General features: G+C 42.6%; 1 protein-coding gene across 14 annotated transcripts in view; it reads right to left on the bottom strand.

Moving 5' to 3' along the window:
- ADGRG2 (adhesion G protein-coupled receptor G2) overlaps nucleotides 1-24,088 on the bottom strand; it is an 835,692-nt gene that overhangs the window by 284,472 nt on the left and 527,132 nt on the right. For all 14 annotated transcript variants that reach the window (XM_069636971.1, XM_069636968.1, XM_069636965.1 and 11 more), the window contains one exon: nucleotides 6,567-6,949. In XM_069636971.1, the coding sequence (XP_069493072.1) occupies nucleotides 6,567-6,949 (383 nt within the window). The remainder of the gene's footprint in view (nucleotides 1-6,566; nucleotides 6,950-24,088) is intronic.

A 24,088-nucleotide genomic window follows, 5' to 3' on the forward strand; every position in this document is an offset into this window, starting at 1 on the left:
ATCTACATAAAAAGAAAGGCAACCTTCATGAAGAAATTTGGGGTAGATTTCTGGAATTGTGAATAGTTCTCGATATCATTTCAGACCTGTGTGGGGGTGTGGGGATATGTTTATATGTGAAATTGTCTGTGATCATTGTGGCATTCTCTGACTTTAATAAAAATGTGAATACAAAAAAGACATGACAAAATGGTGTAAGCAAAGGTGCAGTAATAATTCTAATCATTTGTTGAGCTTGTGCACATTTGGTGATGTGTGGTACTGCTTTGAATTAAATGTCAATAAACCTTTGATTTCTAGGAACTGTCTCGTCCCATTTCTGTTGGTCTTCGTGTCCATGTTTGTGCCCCCCTGAAACTTGCGAGTTACCGGCGCATTACAAATAAATAAATAAAATAAAACTATTGAAAAATAAAAATAAATACATAAATAAAATACAGCCAATATTTATATTACCCTAGATATCACAATGTGGTCAAATGACATAGGATCTGGCAAAATGATGAACTTCAAAACAACAACAAAGTTGTTTTAGGTTATGGGACAGGTTTTTATGTTTTGCTTTTATTCTAATTACTCATTATAAGAATATGTTTCCCTTTTTTACTGTTGTGTCTGCACTCTGTAAGGAAGGCATGGTATCAACAGACACAGACAATAGATTCAAGTTTCGAAAACCTTTATTTTGTAGGTTTCTGGGGTTGGTGGAACTCTAAAATGGGAGACATCTGGACCTTTAAATAAACAAAGAAGTCCAAGTCAGTCTAGTTAAAATAAAAAGGCCAATACTAAGAAAACCTAATCTTGCCCTCCTTCTCAAATGACAAATGTGCAAAGGGAATACACAAAGGAAAAATCGTGTCTTAAAAGAAATTTCAGAATGGCTAAGGTAAAAACTCCCTTACCCACGTTCAGAAGCACAGGGCCTTGAGAGTTTCTTAAAAAGGATAGGTGGATGGCACAGTTCTATCAGTCTTGCACACTATGGCTTGCCCATGCAATTCAACAGTTGGGCTGCAAGCTTTGACCGTCTAATCAATTCTTTAGACGTTGTCCGCCTTACCACAAATACACAGTCCTGCTCCTGGCTTTCACTTTGCCACTATTCAACACAGGTTTCCCTCCGCCAGGCTCGAGTGTGTCTTTCCTTTCACATTTAACTCTTCAGATCATCACAGTTCAGCACAGGCTTCCCTCTGCCTGGCTCAGGACGGTCTTTCTCTTTGTGGGGCTTCCATTCCCCACGTTCTGTCCTCATCTCTTTTTACTGTGAAAAACTTTCGAAACTGAAAGGATTTTTTGTAAACCTTTGCATGATCACTTTGACCTCCTCTTAAACAATTTGACAATCAACAATCTTCACACCACCAATGTTCTTTGGTACTTGAAGCTTTTACTTTTGCCTTCTTGGTGACTTTCAAAGTTCATATATATATATATATATATATTGCTTTTCACTCAATCAACTCTCGTTCTGGATTGCGGTTACTTTCCTGCTTTCATCTCCCTCTTTCCATTACTCAGAACATTTCACAGAGACTTTCGAATGTGCGACTCCTTCGCAGGACCACTCTTGTATACTTTTCTCAGCCTTCAACCATTGTTCTCTTCGCTACGCATTCTATCGGCACACGTGCAACCTTCAACTCTTGTTACAGTCCTCTTTTGGTTTTAACACAAACTGGGCTTTTGTTTGCCTTCAATAACTCACCGGTTGTGTTAATTGGGCTTTTATCTTCAATACTTTTACCATAGCAGTCAAGGCCGTTACCAATGCCTCCTCTGCGTCGTTCACCCTTGATGGTAGTGTGCCGCCTTGAAGCACTTTGAAGGTTTCTTTTTTCCACTCACTCGTTTTCAGTCATGGAACGGTTACGGCTTCTCGAAAGGATGGAATTATAACCTGGCTCTCTCTCGTTCTCCGCAGCAGACGATCATCCCCTTGGCCTTCCAACTTCTATAGTCTGGTTCGCATCAGCCCCGAAAGAGCTCTTGCTTCTTGCACCAAGCCTTGCTCAGGGTGTGTGCCTGTGCGTGCCACCTTTTATCCTGACAGGGAGTGTTAACAAGTGGCAGGTGTATGTAATTCGTATAAATTGCCTGACTCTGCCTGATCTCGTTGGAGGGACAGAGCCATTGCAAGTCAATAGTTAAACCTCCTGGCCTCATTCCTCATCTTCCTCGGCTCAGCAGTATGGTCAATGTGAAGTGGGGAGGAATTATGGGATTTGCAGTTTCCCATAAACTAATCAGTGATATGGGTTAAATGAGTTAAGGAAAAGGGGGGATACCAGGTTTCACCATCAGGTGGTTCACCCTCACACCCAGAGGATCCCCTACCCAGGTGATCCTCCCTCGCTTGTCCCCCCGCCTCCAGGGACAGGATCCAAAAGCGAAAGCGATGGCCTTTCCCTGGCCACCTGAGTACAGGATCCCCGGGAACCAGGCTGTGAAACACCTTCTGGTTTTTCACAACATGTAAGGTGAGATCATTTTACATCAAGTTTTTGTAATCCACCACATTTGGGGGAATCAAGGGTGTCAGACAGTCTAGAGGATCCTGTCACAATACCAACTAGAGCCCTCTGTTATTTAGTCTTTTATTATCACCAATTATTCTATTATTGGCAATGACAGCTGCTGTCAATATTTCTCATCATCTAAAATTTTGATAAGGTAAGGTTTTCGACGCCATAGAGCACTGCCTCCCCTCTCACCATGCTGCAAATATGAGCAGTGTTTTAAATTTTAGTCAAGACAATCGAACTACATAAACTAGCAGTTTCAAATAAATGTTAAATAGGACAGATGATAAAGTACCCTAACCATTCTAATTTTCTTCAATATAAATTATCCTATTTTAATCGATTGTAGCACACTGGAGAAAAAATAAAGCTATCTCCACCTGCCTTGTGTTTCACATTAAGCACTGGTTCCAGATTTGATAAGAGTATGCCATGACCTTCGGTTTCAAATTTGCTCATGGATCAAGATAATTCAGCACATCCACCTCTTACTCATCCTAGCAAGAGTTGCAAATATTCTCTGACATGTTCTAGGGCTGGTTTGGTTTTTGTATTTGAAAGAAACCCAGACTAGTAGTGATGATAGAAGTATCAATTTTCTGTCTTTTATATTTATTTCTATTACCCATTTCTCACCACACAGCATAGCATCTGCAAACAATGGCTGCATTCTATGTATGCCAATCATTCCTTAAATCACAGGCGAATATATGGCCCCTATACCAATACTAGAGCCCTCTCCTGCAGTACTTGGACTCATTTACCTAGAAGAGATGTTTTCTATGAGATTTCCCTGTCTACTCTGGGTGCACTATTACAAGGATGCCATTTCCAGCGCTGAGGGCACCACATTCTCTAACTATTCCTACATTGTAAACTCCCCATTTTGTGATAAAACCACCCAACCGTATATATCTCCCACCACATCGTGCTATTGTTACCAGAGTCTCAGATATCCCATATGATGCTCTTTATCAACATCCACAATTGTCCTCCGATGTCTATGATGTTACATCTATTTGTTAATTGTTCTTTCAACCCCATTCCTAAGAGCAGTGGTGGTCAACCTCCGTCCATCCATATGTTTTGGCATATAATACTTACGATACCTCACCATTGGCTATGCAGGGTGGGGCTGAAGGGAGATGTACGGCAAAACATGTGTAGGTCCGTAGGCCGGCCACCACTGGTTTAGGACATACAGCTGCAAGGACGGGTTAGGAGTTCTCAGTGTTTACGGGTCTGTGGAATATTTCTTTGGAACAACTCTGATTTTAAAAAGGGCATCAATTATAGCATTTGAACCATGGGCACTAGTTTGAATTAATTAGCTGTGCACAGATCGGAAGAGGAGGCAGATGGGTCGTGTTTCTTGATTTGTACATCTATAGTTGGTGAACATTTCTCTGGAACATTTATTTTAAGGCCTCTTTATGGGCATGTAAACGTTCCCTATTTTGTCCACTGGATGATTTTTGATTTTCCTTTGATAAAGATGTGTAAGATGGTATTACCCAAATTGGTCGATTACAATTGTTCGAATGAAAAATTGACCGAATTTAAAGGGTCACAATTGACCTTTTCACAATTGACCGAATATATATAGGAGGTTTTTTAAATTAGGACATACGTATGCATGTCCTATCTTGAACATCTACTTTATTCTTCTGTTCTTTGAACAAGTGTATATGGGCTCATATATTTTTAGGTACATACCCTTTTTTTGTGATTTCCTTCTCTCTTTCCCCTGTGTTTCCAAGACTACTTAATAATTTTTTCTTTTAGATTCTATTCCATTTATAGGCCCTTTTTTTTGTATATGCCTGTGTTTGATTTTGTGGGACCATGTAGCACTGCTGTTCAGGTTGCCCTAGGTTAATATTGTTTTAAGCAGAATTGGGTACAATGGTAATAACAGGCATCATATATACTAAAAACATTTTTTTGCATTTTTGCACAGATCAGTTGCCAGATACCAACTAGATGTTTACATGCACTATGCACTTTATCATGCAAATGCACTATGCACTTTATTATATCTAATTCTAGTATTACATCCTAGACTAGGTTGTTTTGCATATTTGCACAGATTCAATATTTAGGTATCGTATGCACTAAGCACTTTAAATACCCCTATCTAGGATACATCACCAGCTGCTAAATTGCTAATTGCAGTTTGACCATTGGGGTTGGTGATTGCAAATTCGTACACCCAGGCATTTGCATTTTTTATCTTCGTACATAGGGTACATTTAAAAAGCTGCTGCAACATGCACAATGCACTTTACTGCTGGCAGATACTTCCATCCAGCTAAGCATTAGGCACCTTATTTATTGATGCCAGTAATAGAGGTTTTTCCATAGGTTACCCTTCTGTTTACTACTAATTGATAATGGCAAGCGACTCTATAGCCAGCATTTATTTTGGGGCTATTATGTCATGGTTCCCATATTTTACATGTTGTCATGATTTGCTTTACATTATAAGTTGTTCGGCGTAAGTGGCATCTTGGATCATATTGCTCTAGAGTAGCATTTCTGTACATTAGCTCCTAGAGTCCCACTGCCTGCATCAATTATCAATGCTCGACAAATGGTTTGTAATTTACGAATGCGGAGAAATGTTTTGTATTTAGCATTTCATTTTCTCATTACGCACTTGTGAGCATTTGGTTCTGCAATTATTTTATGCAAACAGAAATTATAACAAACACATGCAAAGCGCTGGGAATGAGTCTGATATGTATTTATTATGGGAATCGTGCAGTGTTTAACAAGTGTTAAGATGTCTGCTGTGTTAGAATTGAGACAGCAGTCAATTGTGTTGGAGACATTCTATATTGCGAACTGGGGATAGAGTTGTATGAGTCCATATATAGTCACCTTGTCTATGTTTACACTGTTCTACGTGATCAAGCGGTCTGTGTACCGTGAAACGCGTTGTGTTTTGTGCTTTTTCTTATCCATGCTGACTTTAAAATAAAGGCATGTTAGTCTGGACCAACTTGGGTTTTTTTGCCTCAGTATAGAGAGTCATTAGGGCTTTCTCTATTCGTTTTTTGGGAGTGCATTCCGCTTATTTCATCCCGTTTCCATCTCGGATCGGGTAATGGATTTTTTCTAAATATATATATATATATATATATATGGGTTTTGGGGGGTTTGGCGTTGGGTGGGGGGTTGTGGGGGGTTTCCCCCCACATATATGGTACAATTGACCTTCACAATTCGGTCAATTGTGAAAAGGTAAATTGTCATTCGAGCAGTTGTAAAACGATCAATTCGTATACAACCATGTAAGATACTGCATGTGCGCTACTGGCCTGCATTTTGCCACTGTTTTGCCACTAACACAACATTTGTTATAATGGCATGAATTAACTTAGTTTAATATTTGCTTTGCATGCTATTTTTAGATTTGGCATTCCTGCAGTCAGAAGCAAGCACATTGGAAGTAGGAAATTGGCCCACCAAGATAGTGGATTCTGTTCTGCTCAGGTTTCATCTGCTTGTCAGCATGAGAGATATTTCCCTTTTGAAGTTAAAGCAGTCATTTTATTTATGGCTGGGATCTTTTAAAGTGTCACACACAATCATATTGCGTCCTCAACTTGCTCCAAGAAGGTTATAGAGGAGAAAGGATACCAGAAAAGGTAACTGTTCAGGCGGCTTGTACATGTTAAGCCGTGTGCCTGGTAGGGGCTGGAAGATGACACGTGTACATATGTTCTCTTTGGGAAATGAACTCTGGGCTCATTTGGTGCTTCTAAACCTCGGCCAACTCATTTGAAATTAAAATGAAAAATATCTGTGTGACCCCTTAAGAAGGAACCTCCAGACCAAAAGGAAGACCCGAGTCTTTCTTGGCAGTCATTTCAATACAAGGAGTCAAGGTCATAAAACAAACGACTATGCAGCATCGTAGTTTTGCTTACACAATGGAAAACCGGTGTTTACAAGAACAATCATTTAAAAAGAATAGGATGGATCATTTCTTATCAGGGTTACTGGCAATGTGATTCATTTTGTATTCATATTTACCAGAATTCCCAGGTGTTAAGACGGGTTTTGTGGAATGTTTACCGGTACCATAAGACGAGAAAGCTCTAGTAGTAATAACAGAAATAGGTTTTGTTGCAATGGAGGCTGAGTTTGTGATGGTGCCAGAACCGCCAGAGCTGCTAGAGCCACCGGAGCTGCTAGAGCCACCAGAGCTGCTAGAGCCGCCGGAACTGCTAGAGCCACCGGAGCTGCTAGAGCCGCCGGAGCTGCTAGAGCCGCCGGAGCTGCTAGAGCCACCGGAACTGCTAGAGCCGCCGGAGCTGCTAGAGCCGCCAGAGCTGCTAGAGCCGCCAGAACTGCTAGAGCCACCAGAGCTGCCAGAGCCGCCAGAATCACAGGTGAAGCTGGTCTCATTTGCATAACTGCAAGAAATCAAGAAAAAAGACAAATGTGCACCATTATATTAGGACCAGATAAAATGATCAGATCACCAGCAAAGTACTTATTAATCAATTCTGCATTGCAGAAGGAAAATCGCTTGCATGCATTACATGTGGCAGTGACAATGCAAGGCTGTTCAGCTGTGGCAATTCCTGCAGTAAAGCATACTCAAGTATTTAAATTAAAACAGGTGTGTTTGTCTTCAACACCATTTAAAACATATAGCATAATTAACAGATTATCTCAAAAACAGTAGACCTTCACCAAGGGTAGGCCTTGTGCTTTGTAAGGATACATACCTGCTGTACAGTTGTCCGTTTACTGTTTACACTGAGGGGGTAAACGAGTTACACACTTCATGAGGGTTTAATGCATTGATTCTCCCTCATTATGTGACCCTCAAGATTGTTTGGACTACAACGGCCAAGATCCTTCAACACTGCCTATGTTAGCTAGGGCTGATGGGAGTTGAAGTCAAAAACATCTGGAGGTCCACATGAGTAACCATGGTAATATGTATATTTTGGCATGTGATAAGTGCACCTGTGTGTTCATTTTCTTTGAATATTTGACTCGAAAGACTTGTGTAAATTCAGAGCAGCCACCTGGTATCCCTCTTCTCCATGGTGAGAGCAGTGACTCTATTCTCATAAATATGCTCACAAACACCAAAGATGTGGACTCCAATCTAGGGAAGATGTTCCTAATAAAATGGGTGTGATGCACTCAAACAAATCATTTGACGGGGAACTGGGCAGCCTTGGTTCTGAGCATAAGTAGGCAGTGGCATAACTTTTATACTGAAAGTGGCATTGCACCACTGAAGTAACTCCGGAGGCCTCCACCAGCCTATCAGTAGAAGCTTAGTCACATGTAGAACAGCACTGATTTTACTTGCAACCATTGTTTGTCACTTAAGTGAGTAAAATTGTGTTAGTATTACCTTTTTTTATTCTGGAGAAGGTTTCTACGTCCTACTGGAGGGTATCTTTTCCAAAGCAGGTAATGTGTCAACTACATGATAAGCACAATGATTTATGGAAAACCACCCGCAAATAAACTGCTATCCAGACATCATTCTGGTTCGGCTTACAGGGCCTTCTGATATGGACATGCTAGAATCAATTGGTCACTGTATCCTATGTGATACCCGTTACACAGTTCAGGGAACATTTGGCTAGCCCTAGAATTAGTTTGCAAACCTCCATTTTAGTGGTCACAGACTTAAATAGCTTCTGTCCACCATTTTCATGTACATAAACATGTGGATACCTCGACATTACAAAAGCTAGAAGATCAATGTGTGAGTATTTCAGTCTGAGATGGATTGCATACTGGATATGCCATTGTGTAAAATTAGGTTTATGCCAATATACAGCTGTATCTGAAGCTGGATGTGCCTAAAATCTAGGTTTGCAGAATGTAGCCAAAACTCCATGAGAATTTGTTTAAGACAGCCAATTGGCATACTGTTGCAGCAACTAACATTTTCAAACCGTATGGGCCCTCTTGGAAACTTCCTAGGAAATAGAGTCAACCCTTCATAGGCCACTTACAACTATCTCTAATGGTCGAGAACAAAATTGATGAAGTTGTAATTGATTTAACATTGACACTTGTAAGATGCAAAAGAAGTCACAGAAATAAGTTGTGCATTTTTAGTCCCCTGTTCCATCTTATAATAAACAGCAATTTCTTTACTTTTACTAATCTATTTTACCAACAAAGCAAAGTTACAGGCATGTTTGCTACTTTCATTTCTAATAATGAGTAGTTTTTAGAATTCTAAAATACAAGTTTCCCAAAAATTCTCTTTCAAATACATTTAGCATAAAAAATCCCACAAAAAGGTACACACCACCTTGCCAACTCCAATAGGTGTTACGCCTGCACAGACCAGTACTGAACAATCTATGAGATTCCAGGATAAAAGCAGACTTATTTGTGTAAATTAATGTTTTGTGGAGCATTATATTAATTTCACATATTTATTTTCATTAGAATGGTTTTACTATAGTGGAACCTAACCTGTGGACGGAGGAGCGCAGAACATGGAGACAAGAATGGGGAAAAAAATAAATCTTCATTAAAATCAACTTCCAAATCCACTTTCTCTTTAACTTTCATCTCCTTTCTAAAATCTTATATCAACAGCTTAGTGAAGTTGGGACTTATGTTACACCGCAACTTTGCTGCTGGAGTCAATTTCACAAAACAATGAGAGTTAGTCATATGAAGGATTAATAATGTGTTTATTTTAAAATGGCCAAGTCTTAATTGCACAGATTCCTCACTCCCAAAATCAATCAAAGAAAAATGCAAAATGTAGGAGTACCCCTCTACTGGGAACAAACACAACCAAATAACCTGTTGTATGGGATGGCGCCCACTGTGCTTTCACAGAGGAGACATATCCATTTGCAAATCAGTCTGTCCCGCACACAAGGACAGCACCGGACCAAAATGCCACGTAATCTTTCTCTGAACGCGAGTACCAGCAGCAACCCCAGACTTGTGTTTCTGCCTTGCTGGGTGTCAGCAGTGACGTCTGGCTGTGGTGCGGATTCTCTCTAGGGTCTTGGAGCAAGGAGTCCACATTTGAAATACCCATACTGACTTAGTGTTTCAACTTGTGAAAAAATGTGAGAGCCCCTATAAATGAGAAACCTCGAAGGGACCTGGGCTAGTATTATAATTCTGTCCTCTATATGTCCTTTACCACCCTTCTCAAATGTCTAATTACCCTCTCCAGTTTGTAAGTGTGCCCTTTTTTCATAGACAATAACACTGAAGAAATTACTTCTGCCACGCAGGAGAGCAAGGATGAGTACTAGCTAAAACAAAAAAGGGATCCCAATCATAAAGGAAAACAGGCAAGAGATGTACTTCATTCACCTTTTGTGGTAATGTGGGAAGAGGGTAGTGAAGGGCAACTCCCAGTGATCAGACCAAGAAAATACAACCCGCTAGGGAAAAAGACTAGATGCACCCACTTTTGCGAAAGAAGAGAGTTTATTTTGTATACAAAAGAAAAAGGCGACAGGGTGTTAGGAGTCCACTGCCACAGAGTTCTCCAAAGTCTTCCGTACAAAATACAGATTATGAACACACAAATTGTCACTCATGATGTAATCAATATACAGTGTTACTCGCCCACTCTCATTGGCTACCACCTCTATACTTGCCAATGATTACATATAGCCCATTCTCCATTTGGTTCTGCTGTCTTCTCACTCCTCTTCACCACACATGTATAACGTCCTCGTCCATCATGAAATGCTATAAAACAATTGGTTAACAACTGGCACCACCCTACCTTTTATCTTAACCACGTGACGGGTACCTGGTTATCAAATGTGAACACAGTGGGACTCTTCGAAGTCAGCCTGGTCCTTGCGGACAAAGCAGCCCTTTTCTCATTTATTGGGATGGAAATAAGCCTTTCCCACGCCCTTAGGTGCTTTAGAGTGAGGCAAGTCCCATAGACAGACATGCAATGTACCAGGAGGGAGAGGGCTGTGCTAAGAAACCCTGCACAAACACCACATTGCAGGATTAACAGATGCATAGACTTAGTGCGCGCATATAAAGAGAGTCCATTTTATAGTTATGATAGATGCATTCAGTCCTGCATGGGCTGCGTGGTAAACGTAAACTGCTAATTCCCATAGAAGCTTCCCTTTGTTCTTTAACTGTTGCAATTACTTGTTATCCCAGAGAGGAATGCGCCCCGCAAGGCCACGAGATAGCACCAGGCTCCTTGCGGTGCACATTCATCAGAGTCAGGCCAACATCAGACCTCCAACCCCCTGCTAGCCCACCAGAGTAATGGCACCCACCACTGACCCAGTCCAGGAACCCCTGAATTCCACGACAAAACCAATAGTCAAAAGATCTAAACGAGCACGACCATTTCACCCCATTCCATAAATACACCCTTTGTAATACAAGGTACAGGGACGAATAAACTATAGTTCAAAACGAGGGTGGAAGCCTTCGGTGTGGCGAGTGCGATATGAACCGAGCAAAGAATGTGTGGGCCAGCATGATCGTGTTCCTCCCCCTGTGCTAGTGCACAAGTTTCCTAGGTGCATACCATAATGATGTAGTAGTATTAGCTTGCAATAGTAACTCTAAAATAGCAACATGTGAAGCACCTGACCTTCAGTCCCCGGAGAGATGAGCCCAGCTGTCCCCACATGAGAAGACAGAAGGGCGAGACTGGACCCAGTCGCAGCCCGATATCTCCTATGGAGCAGGCTCATGTATAGGGTCTCACCAACCAGCTATGCAGATTTTCACTATATAGCGGTGATGCTTTATACGTTTATGTTTGTATTACTTGAGCCCCGGAACTACTTGAGCCGCAGAGTTCTTTGCTTGCACCCTTACTTTTTGTACGATTAAGAGTTGTTGTCCTTGCAAGAAATCACCTGGCCTTTTTCCCTAGCGGGTTGTGAGCGTACGCGTGAGCGTACAGGGGTGTGCCATCAAATCCCAGACATGTTGGTGCCACCATCATGGCCTCCCCACTCTATGGGCATCATTCTTAGCTCTCCTTGGCACAAAACATAGATCATGTTCTCCGTTTTCCCCTTTATCAGTTCCCTCGCCAAGAGTTCCCCTCTGTAAGAAAGCACCCAGATGCCTTTGGGCTTGGTGCACTATATAAGCTACAAAATAAATAAGAGTGAACCTAACGTTCCACTAATCAATTCAGTTCACCAAGGAATTAAAGCCCATTTCCCTACCCATCTGGTAGTTCAAATAGAGTGATCGTAATTCTGAGGGGTGCTAATGCCTTAAAACCTAGTTCATGTTTTGGCATCCCAAGACCTCCCCTTTCGCTCTCAGGAATACAACCTTGCTAGTACGCCACAGCCCTTCACTTCTTCGGCTGCACACACTCCTAACCAATTAGTTAAGAGGCCTAACTGATGTGGGGGTATATGTGTGTTCTTTGCAGTGCCTGGGAATCAGGATGCAATGGTGAGGCGAGGTATAAGGCCTTGTTGTTCTGTGTTTCTTTGAAAACACAGCCTTCGAAAATGCAAGCCTACTCGTACATGCAGTGTTAGTTTGTGTTATGACTGATATATATCTATATATATATACACACACACACACACACACACACACACACACACACACACACACTATGTCCTACATAATGCAATTACAATGCTATTAGCTAACTCCACACTTCATGGTTTCCTACTCCCGCCAATTATCCCTACCCGTGACACATCCCCCTACCACCCTACACTGTCCCATGCTCATTTCCATATTCACTGGAAAGGTCAACTCAAGAGGTCCAAATGAATTATTCTTGCAGTCCAGGAATGAATCAAAGAAGGGTTGGGAGACCCCTCTTGTAGGAAAAAGTCAACAGGGGATTGTACAAAAGGAAGCCTGCTTTAAGGGGTCAAATCCCTGTATTTGTGACTAGTGGTCCTTGCCTCCTTGCATCATACCCAAAGTGCTTTGTGGTGAAGGAAGTGGAAGAGATGGGAAGGAAGAAAAGGTACAGAGAGAAACAAGATGGTGGAATCCTTCCCACACTGTTCTGAGCTCCCTCTGACTAAACTAACCCTACACCTTTCTCAGACCCATAGCATCAAATACCCTTTGGTATGCAACATCCTCGTGTGCGGCTGGTTTTTTTGTTTAGGGTAGACGTGCCCTTTGTTTCCTGTTTCCCAGGAAAGCTTCTGCTGAACGGCTACCCTGGTGGAGAGAGGTGTTACCCGCCTCACAAAGGATCAAAATAGAAGTCACACGCACCGGCTCTGGTCCTGCTGGGCACAGCAAAGACAGCCAGTGTAGGGAGAAAACACATTGACTGTCCATGGGTGGCGTGAGCTTACAGTTTTGACACATGTATGAAATAGCTCAGATGTGGCCGTAATAATTATGCGAATTACCAGCCACCATAACACAACTCAGGTATGGCTTATGTTTAAAGAATAAACTGCTACCAGGATGATAATTCACCATAATTATGTCGTTTTTTGTAAAAGAGGTGCAGATTTAAATGCAGCCTCCACGCTGCAGGGACTTGGCTCGTGCAGAAGCTGCCAAAAGGGCAGCTGTGACCTTTGAACCTGTTCTCTGCCACTGGAGAGCAGGCGCTACAGATCATTGAGACTGCTGCTTCATGGTACACGTGTCACTATGCTTTAGGCATGGAGCTTAATGAAAGGGGATGTCTGTTTAGCAGACTACCCTTTCTGAGATGGAACTATTCTCATTTTATTAATTAAAATAAAAAAAGCCAGGGCTTTCACATCCTTGACAGATGGCAATTCCACACAAACATGTCACTTTTTGCGATATTAAGTAGTTTGTAATTGAATTTAGGAAGGAAGCCTTCTGGCTAAAAATTGACATACAAGTAATGGGTATGAAAAATGGCGCTGAAAGTGTGATGTTAACTTTCCACAGTCACCACGCTTGTCCCAACCCTAATCACTTAAGACACTTTCTAAAATCTGTTAAAAGGCTAGAGAAGGGACTAAGGGCGGGTGCACAAGTAGTTCAGATGTTGTGTAGCAGTCAGCTGGGAGGGCATCAGAAGGGGAACTAGATGCATTCATCATCAGTGCTTGTTGACAATGGTGAATGCAGATGGGGGTTAGGGATATGGGTGACCATGAAAAGATGTACCTTACACATGATGACAGTCGTGTGGATGAGGGCGTCAGGTGGATGAAGGGTTAACCATCAATAGATCTTATTAGTGGGCTATGTGTGGCTGCACTGGACATGCTATGTCAGGGCCTGCACATGTGAGGCTGTACCAGGCATATGGGGACTCGCATGCCATTGAGCGGCGAGACAGAACTTGCTATAGGAGGTCAGTACCTGCATGTGTGAGGCTGTATATTGCCTCTAGTGACTGCACAAGACATTCAAGGCATTAACTTGAATTAAATGGAATTACTTAAGCATTTTAGAATTCCATCGATGGATAATAGCAACACCTGGACCAGAGGATTTTGACTACTACCAGACATTAAGGTGTTACCTGTAATGAAATGAATAGTAGGGCTGGGAGTTTGCGGCAACACTTGTTGTATCTATGTAATACATTGATATAGTGCTAAAAATGCAATGGGAATCTAAGCGCTGACTATGGTCAGGTTAATGGCACAGGGGAAGATGTTAAAACAACAAAGCTGTAACTCTGCAAGTGTAGATCTGTAATTAATTAATAGGGCAGACACCTTTGGCCACCCAGAAGCATAAACTCGACATGGCTCCTAAATGTAGGATGGACACAGTCCATTTGTTGTGAGGCTGAGGTCCCAAAAGGTGAATACCAACTAATCATGCCCTCAACATATAAGGTGCCACAATTCTAAAGAGCTTCATGAATCAAGGAAAAGGCCTCATGACTGTGACCTTGATCAGTTGCCAATGAAGTCTTCTTATAAGGGGTATAGTGTGCTTCTCTCTGCATGTATTGCTTTTGAAACCAGCTAAAGAAATGAAGAGGACCTGTAAACAATGCAAGACATATTGAATTGAACGTTCCTAAATGTAGCACGTTAAAGTAATTGATCTTAACCGATAGAACGTTGCGTGTGATTGTCTTTCAGTTCTTTAATGATAGGAGCCATCCAACCTGTTGGAGTAGCATCAAGTGATAATTTCTGGAGCCAACAATATCCCACCATGAAAGTTCACAAACAGTCAAATATAACTCCCAGCATTTCAGAGTTATTCTGAATGTGGACCGTGAGATCATTGATGGAAAACTGTGTGGGGTCTAAAGTTTCCTAGTCTGATATCAAGTGCTGGCAAGTTTGTTTTCTAGCCTTATCCATTGATCCCTAAATGTAATAAGAGACATCGCCTGTTGCTGGCAGCGAATCAAATTATTTGCCCTCTGTACAAGATCACAATAATGGGTCCATTCTTACGGGGAATATTTGACCGTAACCATCACCAATTCTACTCATTTGCATTTATCAAAGTGGTTTTGAAATATTTTAAAAAGGTCAGCTATAATCCCCTCAATCACTGCCTCAGAACTTCCAAGAGACTGCAATACCTTCCCAAATTAACTCTCCGGGATACTTCCCACATGGACGTAGGTAGTTATCTCATATACAGTACAATGACCATCTTTATTACACATTGCCATTTCACATTGTCTGCATCTTGGGCAAAAACCTTAAAGCCAACTTCTAGCAATCAACATTCTGGCAATATTCAAAATGCAAAACAACATTATTTTGTAGGTCCTTTGAAAAGATCCTGAGTTCCAGGAGAGTTCCTAAAAAGAATAAGTAGATTACTAGCCTTCAGTGTAATCTTCGTAATTCTCTCAATTACACAGAAAAACAGATAACGAATTTTAGGTCATTTTGCGCATTCTGAAAATATATGGATTAGATTTGCACCTCGACATCCACACATGCTAAAGACTTCGTATTTAGAAGTACATTATAGGTTTTAGAATGTGATAAAAAGCTTTCTTAAATCTCTGGCCAAGGTTAATTTCATAATGTCTGAACTTTTTCATAGTCTTTCACTGGTTCTTTGAGCAATGTGTTTTCTAACTTATTTTGCTCCTATTGTATTATAACTTCTGGCCATTAGGGGGAGTTGTAGTGCCGCCTGTAAGCAAAAACTATAGTCACGAGAAGTGAAGATTGGAGAAATATAGGATGTGAGGAGAGACTCACATGTGGGTGTTTTGAATTTCACCCACCCATAGATGGCCTGTGGTCATGCTAGTGCATATTGCCATTTCCCCTCACTACCTGCCCCCCACCCAAAAAAACATTACCCCTGGAAACTCTTTGAGCTAGCGCTGTGCTTTCCGAACATACTTCTGCAAGGTAATGGCTTAATTGCAGCTGTAAACCAGCTTGTTGTGTAATATAAATGGCCTAACCTACTTAGCCTTCATCCAATTTTTCTATCAGCTGTATGTGTGCCCTTGCATTGGTTTGATTGACTGAATTCTTTTTGAAAAGCATTGTCAAGGCAAACATGTTTGTCTACTTTACAGGTACTAGATAGATATTTGCAATTAACTGCCATAATATACCAAGGTACTAATATGTTTTTCCAGTTGTTGCAAACCTATGGCCAGGTGACACCATTATGGAAGTGCCTGAAAAATGCTGTTTCTATGCCTTCCCAAAGGCCATCACTGTTGGCTCTGGCATTGCATGTTAAGTATAATTAAATTAGAAAATCCTACTATGTGTAACCTCTTTCTCATGAATATCAATTTCAATTGGACACATGTTGATTTTTCTTGAGTGTCAGTTTCCGAAAAAGGAGCACATTTGAAAAATATAGAAATAGCGACACTTTATAAGATAATATTTGGATTGACTAATGTAATAGATCTGCCTGTTATACCAGTCAATTATCAAATACACAGTATCGGAAATGTGTCCACACTTTTGGGGGGAAAAATCTAATAAAAAATGGACCGACACCAAATAGGGGGCCCATTGACAAAGAAGTTATTACGAGCAATTCTGGAGTAAATCGCCTGGTTCCAAATTACAGCTTCCCGAGTAAGCCAGAGTCATTCATAGTAACAATTGTTTAAATAAGATCGTGCTCCTTAGGGGAAAGTCAAGGGTATGTCAGACTTACTCATAGTAACTTGTTTTGTGAAATGTTTGCAGAATACACAGAATACACATTTTGACAATGTGAGGTGCATGTCGTCTTTCAGTGTCTTACATATTAAGCAGAGTTTCAGAACTGTTTGGGAATAAGTCTAAAATGTTAGCTGAATAGTATATTCCAAATATTTCACTTTATTTTTAATTATATTCCCGTATTTCTGTTGGTTCCAAATGAAAGCTTCTGTAGTAAGTCAGTAACTTCGTATTTTGTGAATTAAATAGTCCTCTGAAGGAGTAAGTCAAGGGTATGTCAGAGTTACTAATAGTAAATAGGTTTGTGACTCGACCCTTAGGTATATATTTAGAAGTTAGTGGGATTTTTTAGGCCTTTTTCATGTCTTGCCAGAATTTAATGTAGTATCTGATTAGTTGAAAGGGATAATTTTGGAAGAATTCAGGGTAGTTCAAACAAAATGTACGTGCTTCTTCAGGGAATATGCATGAATTGACAAAGCTCTAGTTTTCTTTATCACATATGGAGTAGTATTAGAAATGCAATCGTGTTCATTCTGGATGGCAAGTAATTAGCTCTGTAATCATGTCAGACAATGCAACCTTCCCTCCATGTTCTTGCTAGTTCTTCACTTGCCACTCAAACGTTTCTTCTTTTTAAAACCTTTATTTATAAGGTGCTTGACATTGCAACAAAAGATAACAGTGGCATCCGTAAAAACTGAAAGACAATCGTACATTTGTTATTGCTCACCTTGGTTCGGTACATGTCAAGGCATGGTATAAGGTAAATAGTAGCATAGATACATACATGAGATCTTTAAGGCGGATATAAGAGGAAAGGAGAGCTAATGCTGTTCGGAGAGTCCCTATTATTGCGCACACAGCAAGTAATTACGAAATGGTGGCCAAATGTCTATTGGTTTACAGTTCATGGGTTGTAACCAGGAGCAAATCTGCTCCTGGTCAGAGGCCCATGAGATGGCCGGTAGCCAGTGTGATGTGGACTGAGAGGTGGCGCGCAGCCATAGTAGCAGTATACATCTTATTGCCAACAACATACTGAGGCCCGCGAGCATGAGAAAGCCACATTGCAGCTGCTCGAACCTGTGGATACGAGATCCTGCCCCCAGCGAGCATTCAGCACCGCTTCTATGACCGCGCAGACCAGCGCCTCAAACACAGACTTCTCTAAACGCTGACCTCATCCTTCTGTGTTACTTTCTACAGTGACCATCACACCTAGGGAGATCCCTAGTTTGCATAAAAAACGTATGCATACTTTACAACAGCATTTAAGCATGGTAAGACACTGCTACTTAACATTCTTTCAGTTCCGCCATGTTTCCAGGCGTCGGGCCCAGTACCCCATTATTTTTTATTAATTTGCATTTTTAAAGCGCTCACACAGCCCGCGGGCATCGAGGCGCTGTTACAGGAATTCTTTGTTTTTAGTTGTTTGTCTTAGTTGCTTATTTATAACGTGCTTAAATACCCAGAGGTTTCTAAGCGTGGGCCCGGGGATCGAACCTGTGTTGCTTCGTGACATCTTGCTTCCAAGGCGAGCAGGTTGCCGCTGAGCGATCCTCCCGGGACAAGCGTTATTTCCAGTTCCGCCATTTTATCAGGCGGCGATCTCAGCACCTCATTAATTGTCCTTTCTCACCCGTAAATTAATTATTTTTCTACACACGATTAAAATATGTGTGCCCTGTATGCCCACATGTACTGATGCTTCAATCTCTCCATTTTTTTATTTGATTTTTTACACTGTAGCCCCCCCATTCATGAACTCTACAGTAACTCAAGCCGAGCACTGACAGACTCATCCCTCGCAGCTCCAAGAGGAGGAATCTAGCCACCAGCAAACCAAAAGGCTCTTTAGTCTGCGCGCCCCTGTACAACCAACAGGGTGAGTATTATGCGGGCCTTTCCTTTTCTCCAAACAAGCAGCACCACCCCTTTTCCAAAAATGTTAAAATGTTCCATTAGGAATTACCCATGACAAAATGGTTTTAGATTATACTGACCTTACATATATGTATCTGCCCCCCCCCTCCTTTTTTTGTCTGCGGGACTCTTTAGGTCCGATTTGCCCCGAGAAAGGCTCCAAAAACCTATGCCAAGAAAGATGGCAATAGCCGAAACGTGTCTTCAGTATTTTGCATATCAACAAGTGTAAGAACTAACAATACTGTTATAATTATTTTCCTGTTTAAAAACTGACACGTAGGCAGTTCTACAAAACATGATCATGTACTGATCATGACATACACAAAAAAAGATAAGAATCTCTGAAAATAGACAGTCTTTCCCTTTTTTCAAAAATTGTATGAATTTAAAAAAAATATCTATTCCAAATCAAAAAAACTTAGTGATTGATTACTAATTTTCTTGCAATTTTTTCTGTACCCTTTTGTTTGTGTACATTCTAGTCCCCAATAGTCTCTGAAATCTGACTGTTGAAAGTGATTTTGTCTTTGATTTCATTTTTTCATGTTTTGAGAAAAAGTGTTTCTGTATTTTAACAATTTATCTTTGAGACTCTGTGTAACTCACTGTCTCTCTTTTTGAACAATCTATTTAAAAATCTTATTGAATTTATTGTAATTGTGTTCTTAATTTTTCGATATATTGTGTATATACTATTTTTTCTTTCATTAAAAATGGTCAATACTTTCCATATTGTATTTTGGGTATCTCTACTGTTGACTCTTTATGAGCATAATAGACACTGTTTTGGAAAAACAAGTAAAAACCAGGACATTATTTTCTATGTCAACTTTCTAGTGTGGGTGTTTTCGTTTACCTTGCATTGTTTGCCCGCAACCCACACTGAACACTTTGAGGGCTCCCCTATTTTCTTCGTATAAGCGAACCTGTGGAATAAGCAGTTTGGTGGGGTGGGCTCGATGGTGCAACTAAATATCGTAGACATAGTATTACATACCTCCCCACAGAAGGCTCCGAGTTCAGGGCAGTTCCAGAGCATATGGAGATATCCCTCCTCATCAGAGTGACATCTAGGACATTGGGAGGATTGGGTGTGAGAGAAGATGTGCAGTCTGGCTGGGGTGTAGTGGAACCTATGTAGTACCTTGAATTGTATTAATTGAAATGTGGAATTAAAGGAAACAGCCCCGGGCTGCAGGTACATGGCCTCCCGCATCTCGTCAGTAATATCTATGGCTGGGTCTTTGGCCCAGGTTTTGCGGAGCTTCGTGAGGCTTGTTACCGCGGTATGTTACAAGCTGTCTTAGTTGCTCGGCGGAGCCCTGCATATTGTAGCCAACGTGAGGAGTCTCTGCGTGGGCCCCTGGCAGATCTTGAAGCATGATAAAGGACCCCATGTTATAGACGTCCCTCATGGTTGTGTAGCCCTCCACTGCCCATTGTCGTACAGATGCTTCATTTATTTTAGGGAACGACGGGAAGTTCCATAGTGGCAAGTACCCATGGAAAGGGCAGGGGTTGTCCAGCATTCTCCATGTTTTGCCCCATGCCAGTGCTGTTGCAGCAAAGGGGTTGCGGCTGTAGGGTCTTTTCACACCGGTGGTAGTATCAGAGAGCGCACGTCACGAGCGCCTGCTGTATGACACTCAATTTTAACATGTGGGTGACGTGTGTCAAAGTCGAACCAATAGGCTGCATAGTACGCCTGCGCTGCTATCAAGTATTTTTCCAAATCTGCGGCGGTAAGTCCGCCCTCTATGTAGGGTCTCGTTAATATATCCCATTTTAGTCTGACCGCTCCTGCGTGCCATAAGAAATTGTTAATCGACACCTTCAGTGTCTTGAAGAACGCAGTGCCAGGCCACATTGGTATATTAAAAAAATAGTACAGCAGCTTTTGGGAGCGTAATCATTTTAAGGACAGACACAGCGCCAGCTATCCTGAGGGGGAGCTTCGCCCAGGCGCGGAGCTTAGCTGTAAATTGGGGTAAGTATTTTCCATAGTTGCGGGTGTAGAGTGGCGTGCCATGACAATCCCAAGGTATTTGATTTCCCAGGGTGTCCAGGCAAATCCCATAAGCTCAGGTGGGATGACAGTAGCGTCAGTGAGGGGGAATAGTTTGGATTTGGCACATTTGACCTGAAGCCCAGCTAGGATCTCGAAGGATTGGACTTCGTACATGATTGGGTCAAGATTCTGCATGGGGTCTTGCACAAATAAAAGTGCGTCGTGCGCTGTTAGGAAAGATTTCGTAATTGTAGGGAATTTTCCTTCCATGTGGCAACCCCTAAACTTTTTGCTATTGTTTTTAACCTTGTTCTTGACTTTGCCAGAGAAGTACAGCCTTCTGCCGCACTTCTCTGGGCTTTCGCTCCTTTCTTACGGGGAAACTGACATGCCCTTAAGACAGTCAGTACCGGGGAACGTGGTTTCCCGTAGTTTCTTTTATCGTGTCGCAGCTTTAGTGCAACACGACACAAGAGGGCACTGTAAGCTAAGTTACAGCTCTCTTGGGTCTCTAGCCTTCTACAGGCCCTAGATACTCTTTTAGGATGGTATTTGATCGGTGCAAGTCATTCAGGGACTGGAATGGTGGCAGCGATCGTTTTGTTTATTTTGAGCTCCTTTTGGCGTTCTGAGCACGTTTTTGCACTGAACCCAAAATGGTGGCCTGGCTCCCAAAATGGCCAGGCCGCGAGGCTCCTTTGTCCTGTCCACTGTCCGTCTTGCTCCCTTCACCTTCCCCAGGTCCGGCGACCCGGGGCCTTCCTTATTTGGGCATGTACTTTCCCGCGAAACGTGGTTGCTTTCGCGGGCTTCTACATGTCGTTTGTGTGCCTCCAGGGTGTGGGCTGGGATGTCTGGTCCCAATACACATCCTGGGTGCCAGAGAGTCTAGGGTGGTGTGAATGCCTGGGACCACCGTGGTCCGTGATTGGTCCACGTATGGTATGTGTTTTGATGAGCGGATCTCCCATTGGCTCCCCTCCGTTTTGGCGCGAAGGGAACCGTGGATAAGAGGGGGCTGGAAACACCACTACCATTTCGATCTCCTGAGTTCTCACGAACGAAGGAATACAGGAGCCAAGTATCCTGCAACCAAGAGGCTGGACCGAGGAATCGCTGGTGACCCGCTGAAGGAATCCTCCTTTGCACTGCTGTCGTCCTGTGAAACCCTTTTCTCCTCTGATCGAACCAGAAGGCCTGTACTGGTGCTTCGACCTTTGGAATAGCAGGAACAGCTATTCCCGGCGACTTCATCATCTCCTGCCAAGTAAGCCTTCGGAAGTGTCTCTGGGCCATCCAGTTGACTGACCAGCTTACAAGGGAGTCCTGCTCTGTAACTGCCGCCAGGTTGTGTTGTATTTCGAGTCCTGGTCACTCTCCCACGCTTCGTACGCTTGGCGTTCCCAAGTCTGAAGGGAGGAGTGTACATTTGACTTGAATACACACGGCCGCTCCGTTGTCCTGCTGCGGCAACAAACTGTGCTGGTTTCGCGATTGGGACGTCTTTTTGCTCTACACGACTACAAAGCGTTCCCTGCTCTTCTGAACCTGCCAGCTGCTGAAACTATCGTGGAGAAGCCTGGGTCTGCTTGCTTCGGGGACCGGTGAGTAGTATATCTAGGATCTGGTCGCCCTCCTGCAGTATCCCATTGCTTTTCCCTGCTGTGTAAAAACAGCACCCTTTTGCCGCGCTCGCGCTCTGCTTCTGCCCGCTGTGGAGGCTGCGCTTGAGTTGCGGAACCTGTTCTTCTTCTGCTGTGCACTAACGTGAACCGCCTGACTTCCTCCGAAGAGCTTCCCCTTGTGCCCGTCGGCACCGGCGTGGCAGGTACTTTGAGCACAAGGCTCCACTCTTCGCAGGGCTCGGACTTCCATCTAGTTAGGTGCCTATGAAGGCGAACTGAGTCGAAAGCATTATCGCACTGCCTGTTTTCCTTCCCTGGCAGGTGGACTACATATTTCGTGCTTTAAACGCTTGCGACTGTGTATTTGTATATATATTGTGTTGATATGGTATGTGTTGGTTTAATATTGTGATATTGTGATTTTCTCGCTACGGTCATTATTTTAAAGGCCTTAAAATAAATGTGTATCTATTTTTGATATAACAACTGTTTGGAGTAGTTTGTCAGCGCTCTTGCTTTGTGTGCTCACTGCGGGCTTTCAGTCACCCTCACCCCTCTTGAGACCTAGTCTTGACCGCCGCGATCGCTACCTTGATTGGTCTGGCTTGTCCAGAGGTTACCCTGTTCCAAGTAATTAGGTTGGCCTTCTGAACTTCTGCGCCACCAGGACAGAGTTCAGAAATCCGTCTTAACAAATTGGTGTACAGCGGTGGGATACGACTGAAGGTATCCAGTGTTGCGCTCGAACTAAGGCATTTCAGGTTATTCCAAACAGTACACGTAGTGAATTGTTGTAATATAACTTTAAAAAGGCCATAGTCCTATCAAACAGTATGGAAACAAATACGTTGTTAACTTTAAATGCTTCCAAATCAGAAACGCTGAAAAAGATGTGTGCGGAGAGAGGTGTTTCCTCTCAAGGCACTAAATTGGAAATGATCCAGAGAATCGTGGCGTGGCAGGAAGCGCAGCTTGACGCTATAACTTCCGAGGACAGTGCAGAAGGTGGTGGGGCTGCTCTCACTGGCAGAACCGACGGTTCTGCCGCTGCACTGATCCATCGCGACCACGAGGACAGGGAGGATGTAATGTCTAATGTTTCCTCTGCCAGTGCTGATGGGGAGGCTATGCTTGAATTCAAGAAGCAAGAGCTGCGGTTTAGGCAGCAGGAGCTTGAATTCAGCATAGCCAAACTAAAAATCGAACAGGCAGAAAAACAAAAAGACAGGGATCACCAGTTGGAACTGGCCAAGCTTCAGGTTGCAAATGGATCCAAGGGTCCTGGACATGGGTCTGGGGCCTCCTCTCATCCACGGTTTCCAAAAGATCTGCTCAGTGTGTATGAAGAGAGGAATGACATTATGGACTGGCTGAATGCGTTTGAGTATGCATGCGAGGTCCAGGAAGTTGACAATGCTGATAAGATTGCGTGGTTGCTCAGTAGACTGCCCCATTCTGGCTGTAGTGCCATTATGGAAATGTCGAAGGCTGAGCGGGCTGATTTCGCAATGTTAAAGCAGACTCTCATTTTAAAGTTTGGGAAGACTCCGGCCCAATATTTAAAGCGTTTTCGAGAGTATAAGAAAAAGGAAGGTGGTACTTGGGTATCTTATGTCGCTGAATCTTTGAAAAACTTAACTGGCTGGGTCGAAGGCTATAAGGTTTCTACCTTCGACGGCATGATAAATCTTGTCATGCTGGAACACATTTTTGCTTCTTCTTCCCCGGAGCTTAAGCAGCATTTGGCCGATTCGAAGGAGATAGATCCTAAGAAGCTGGCCATTGCAGCAGACTTATGGGTGTCACATCGAGTGTCCCATAAGGACAAAACTCATCCTGGTAAGCAGGAGGAGGGGAAAAAGTCCAAAGATATGGAGGGTGGGGAATCTGCTAAATCTTCTTCCCAAAAGGGCCACAAAAAGA

This window comes from Ambystoma mexicanum, chromosome 7p (genome assembly GCF_040938575.1).
Source record: "Ambystoma mexicanum isolate Mex_15411 chromosome 7p, UKY_AmexF1_1, whole genome shotgun sequence".
Classification (NCBI taxonomy): Eukaryota; Metazoa; Chordata; class Amphibia; order Caudata; family Ambystomatidae; genus Ambystoma; species Ambystoma mexicanum.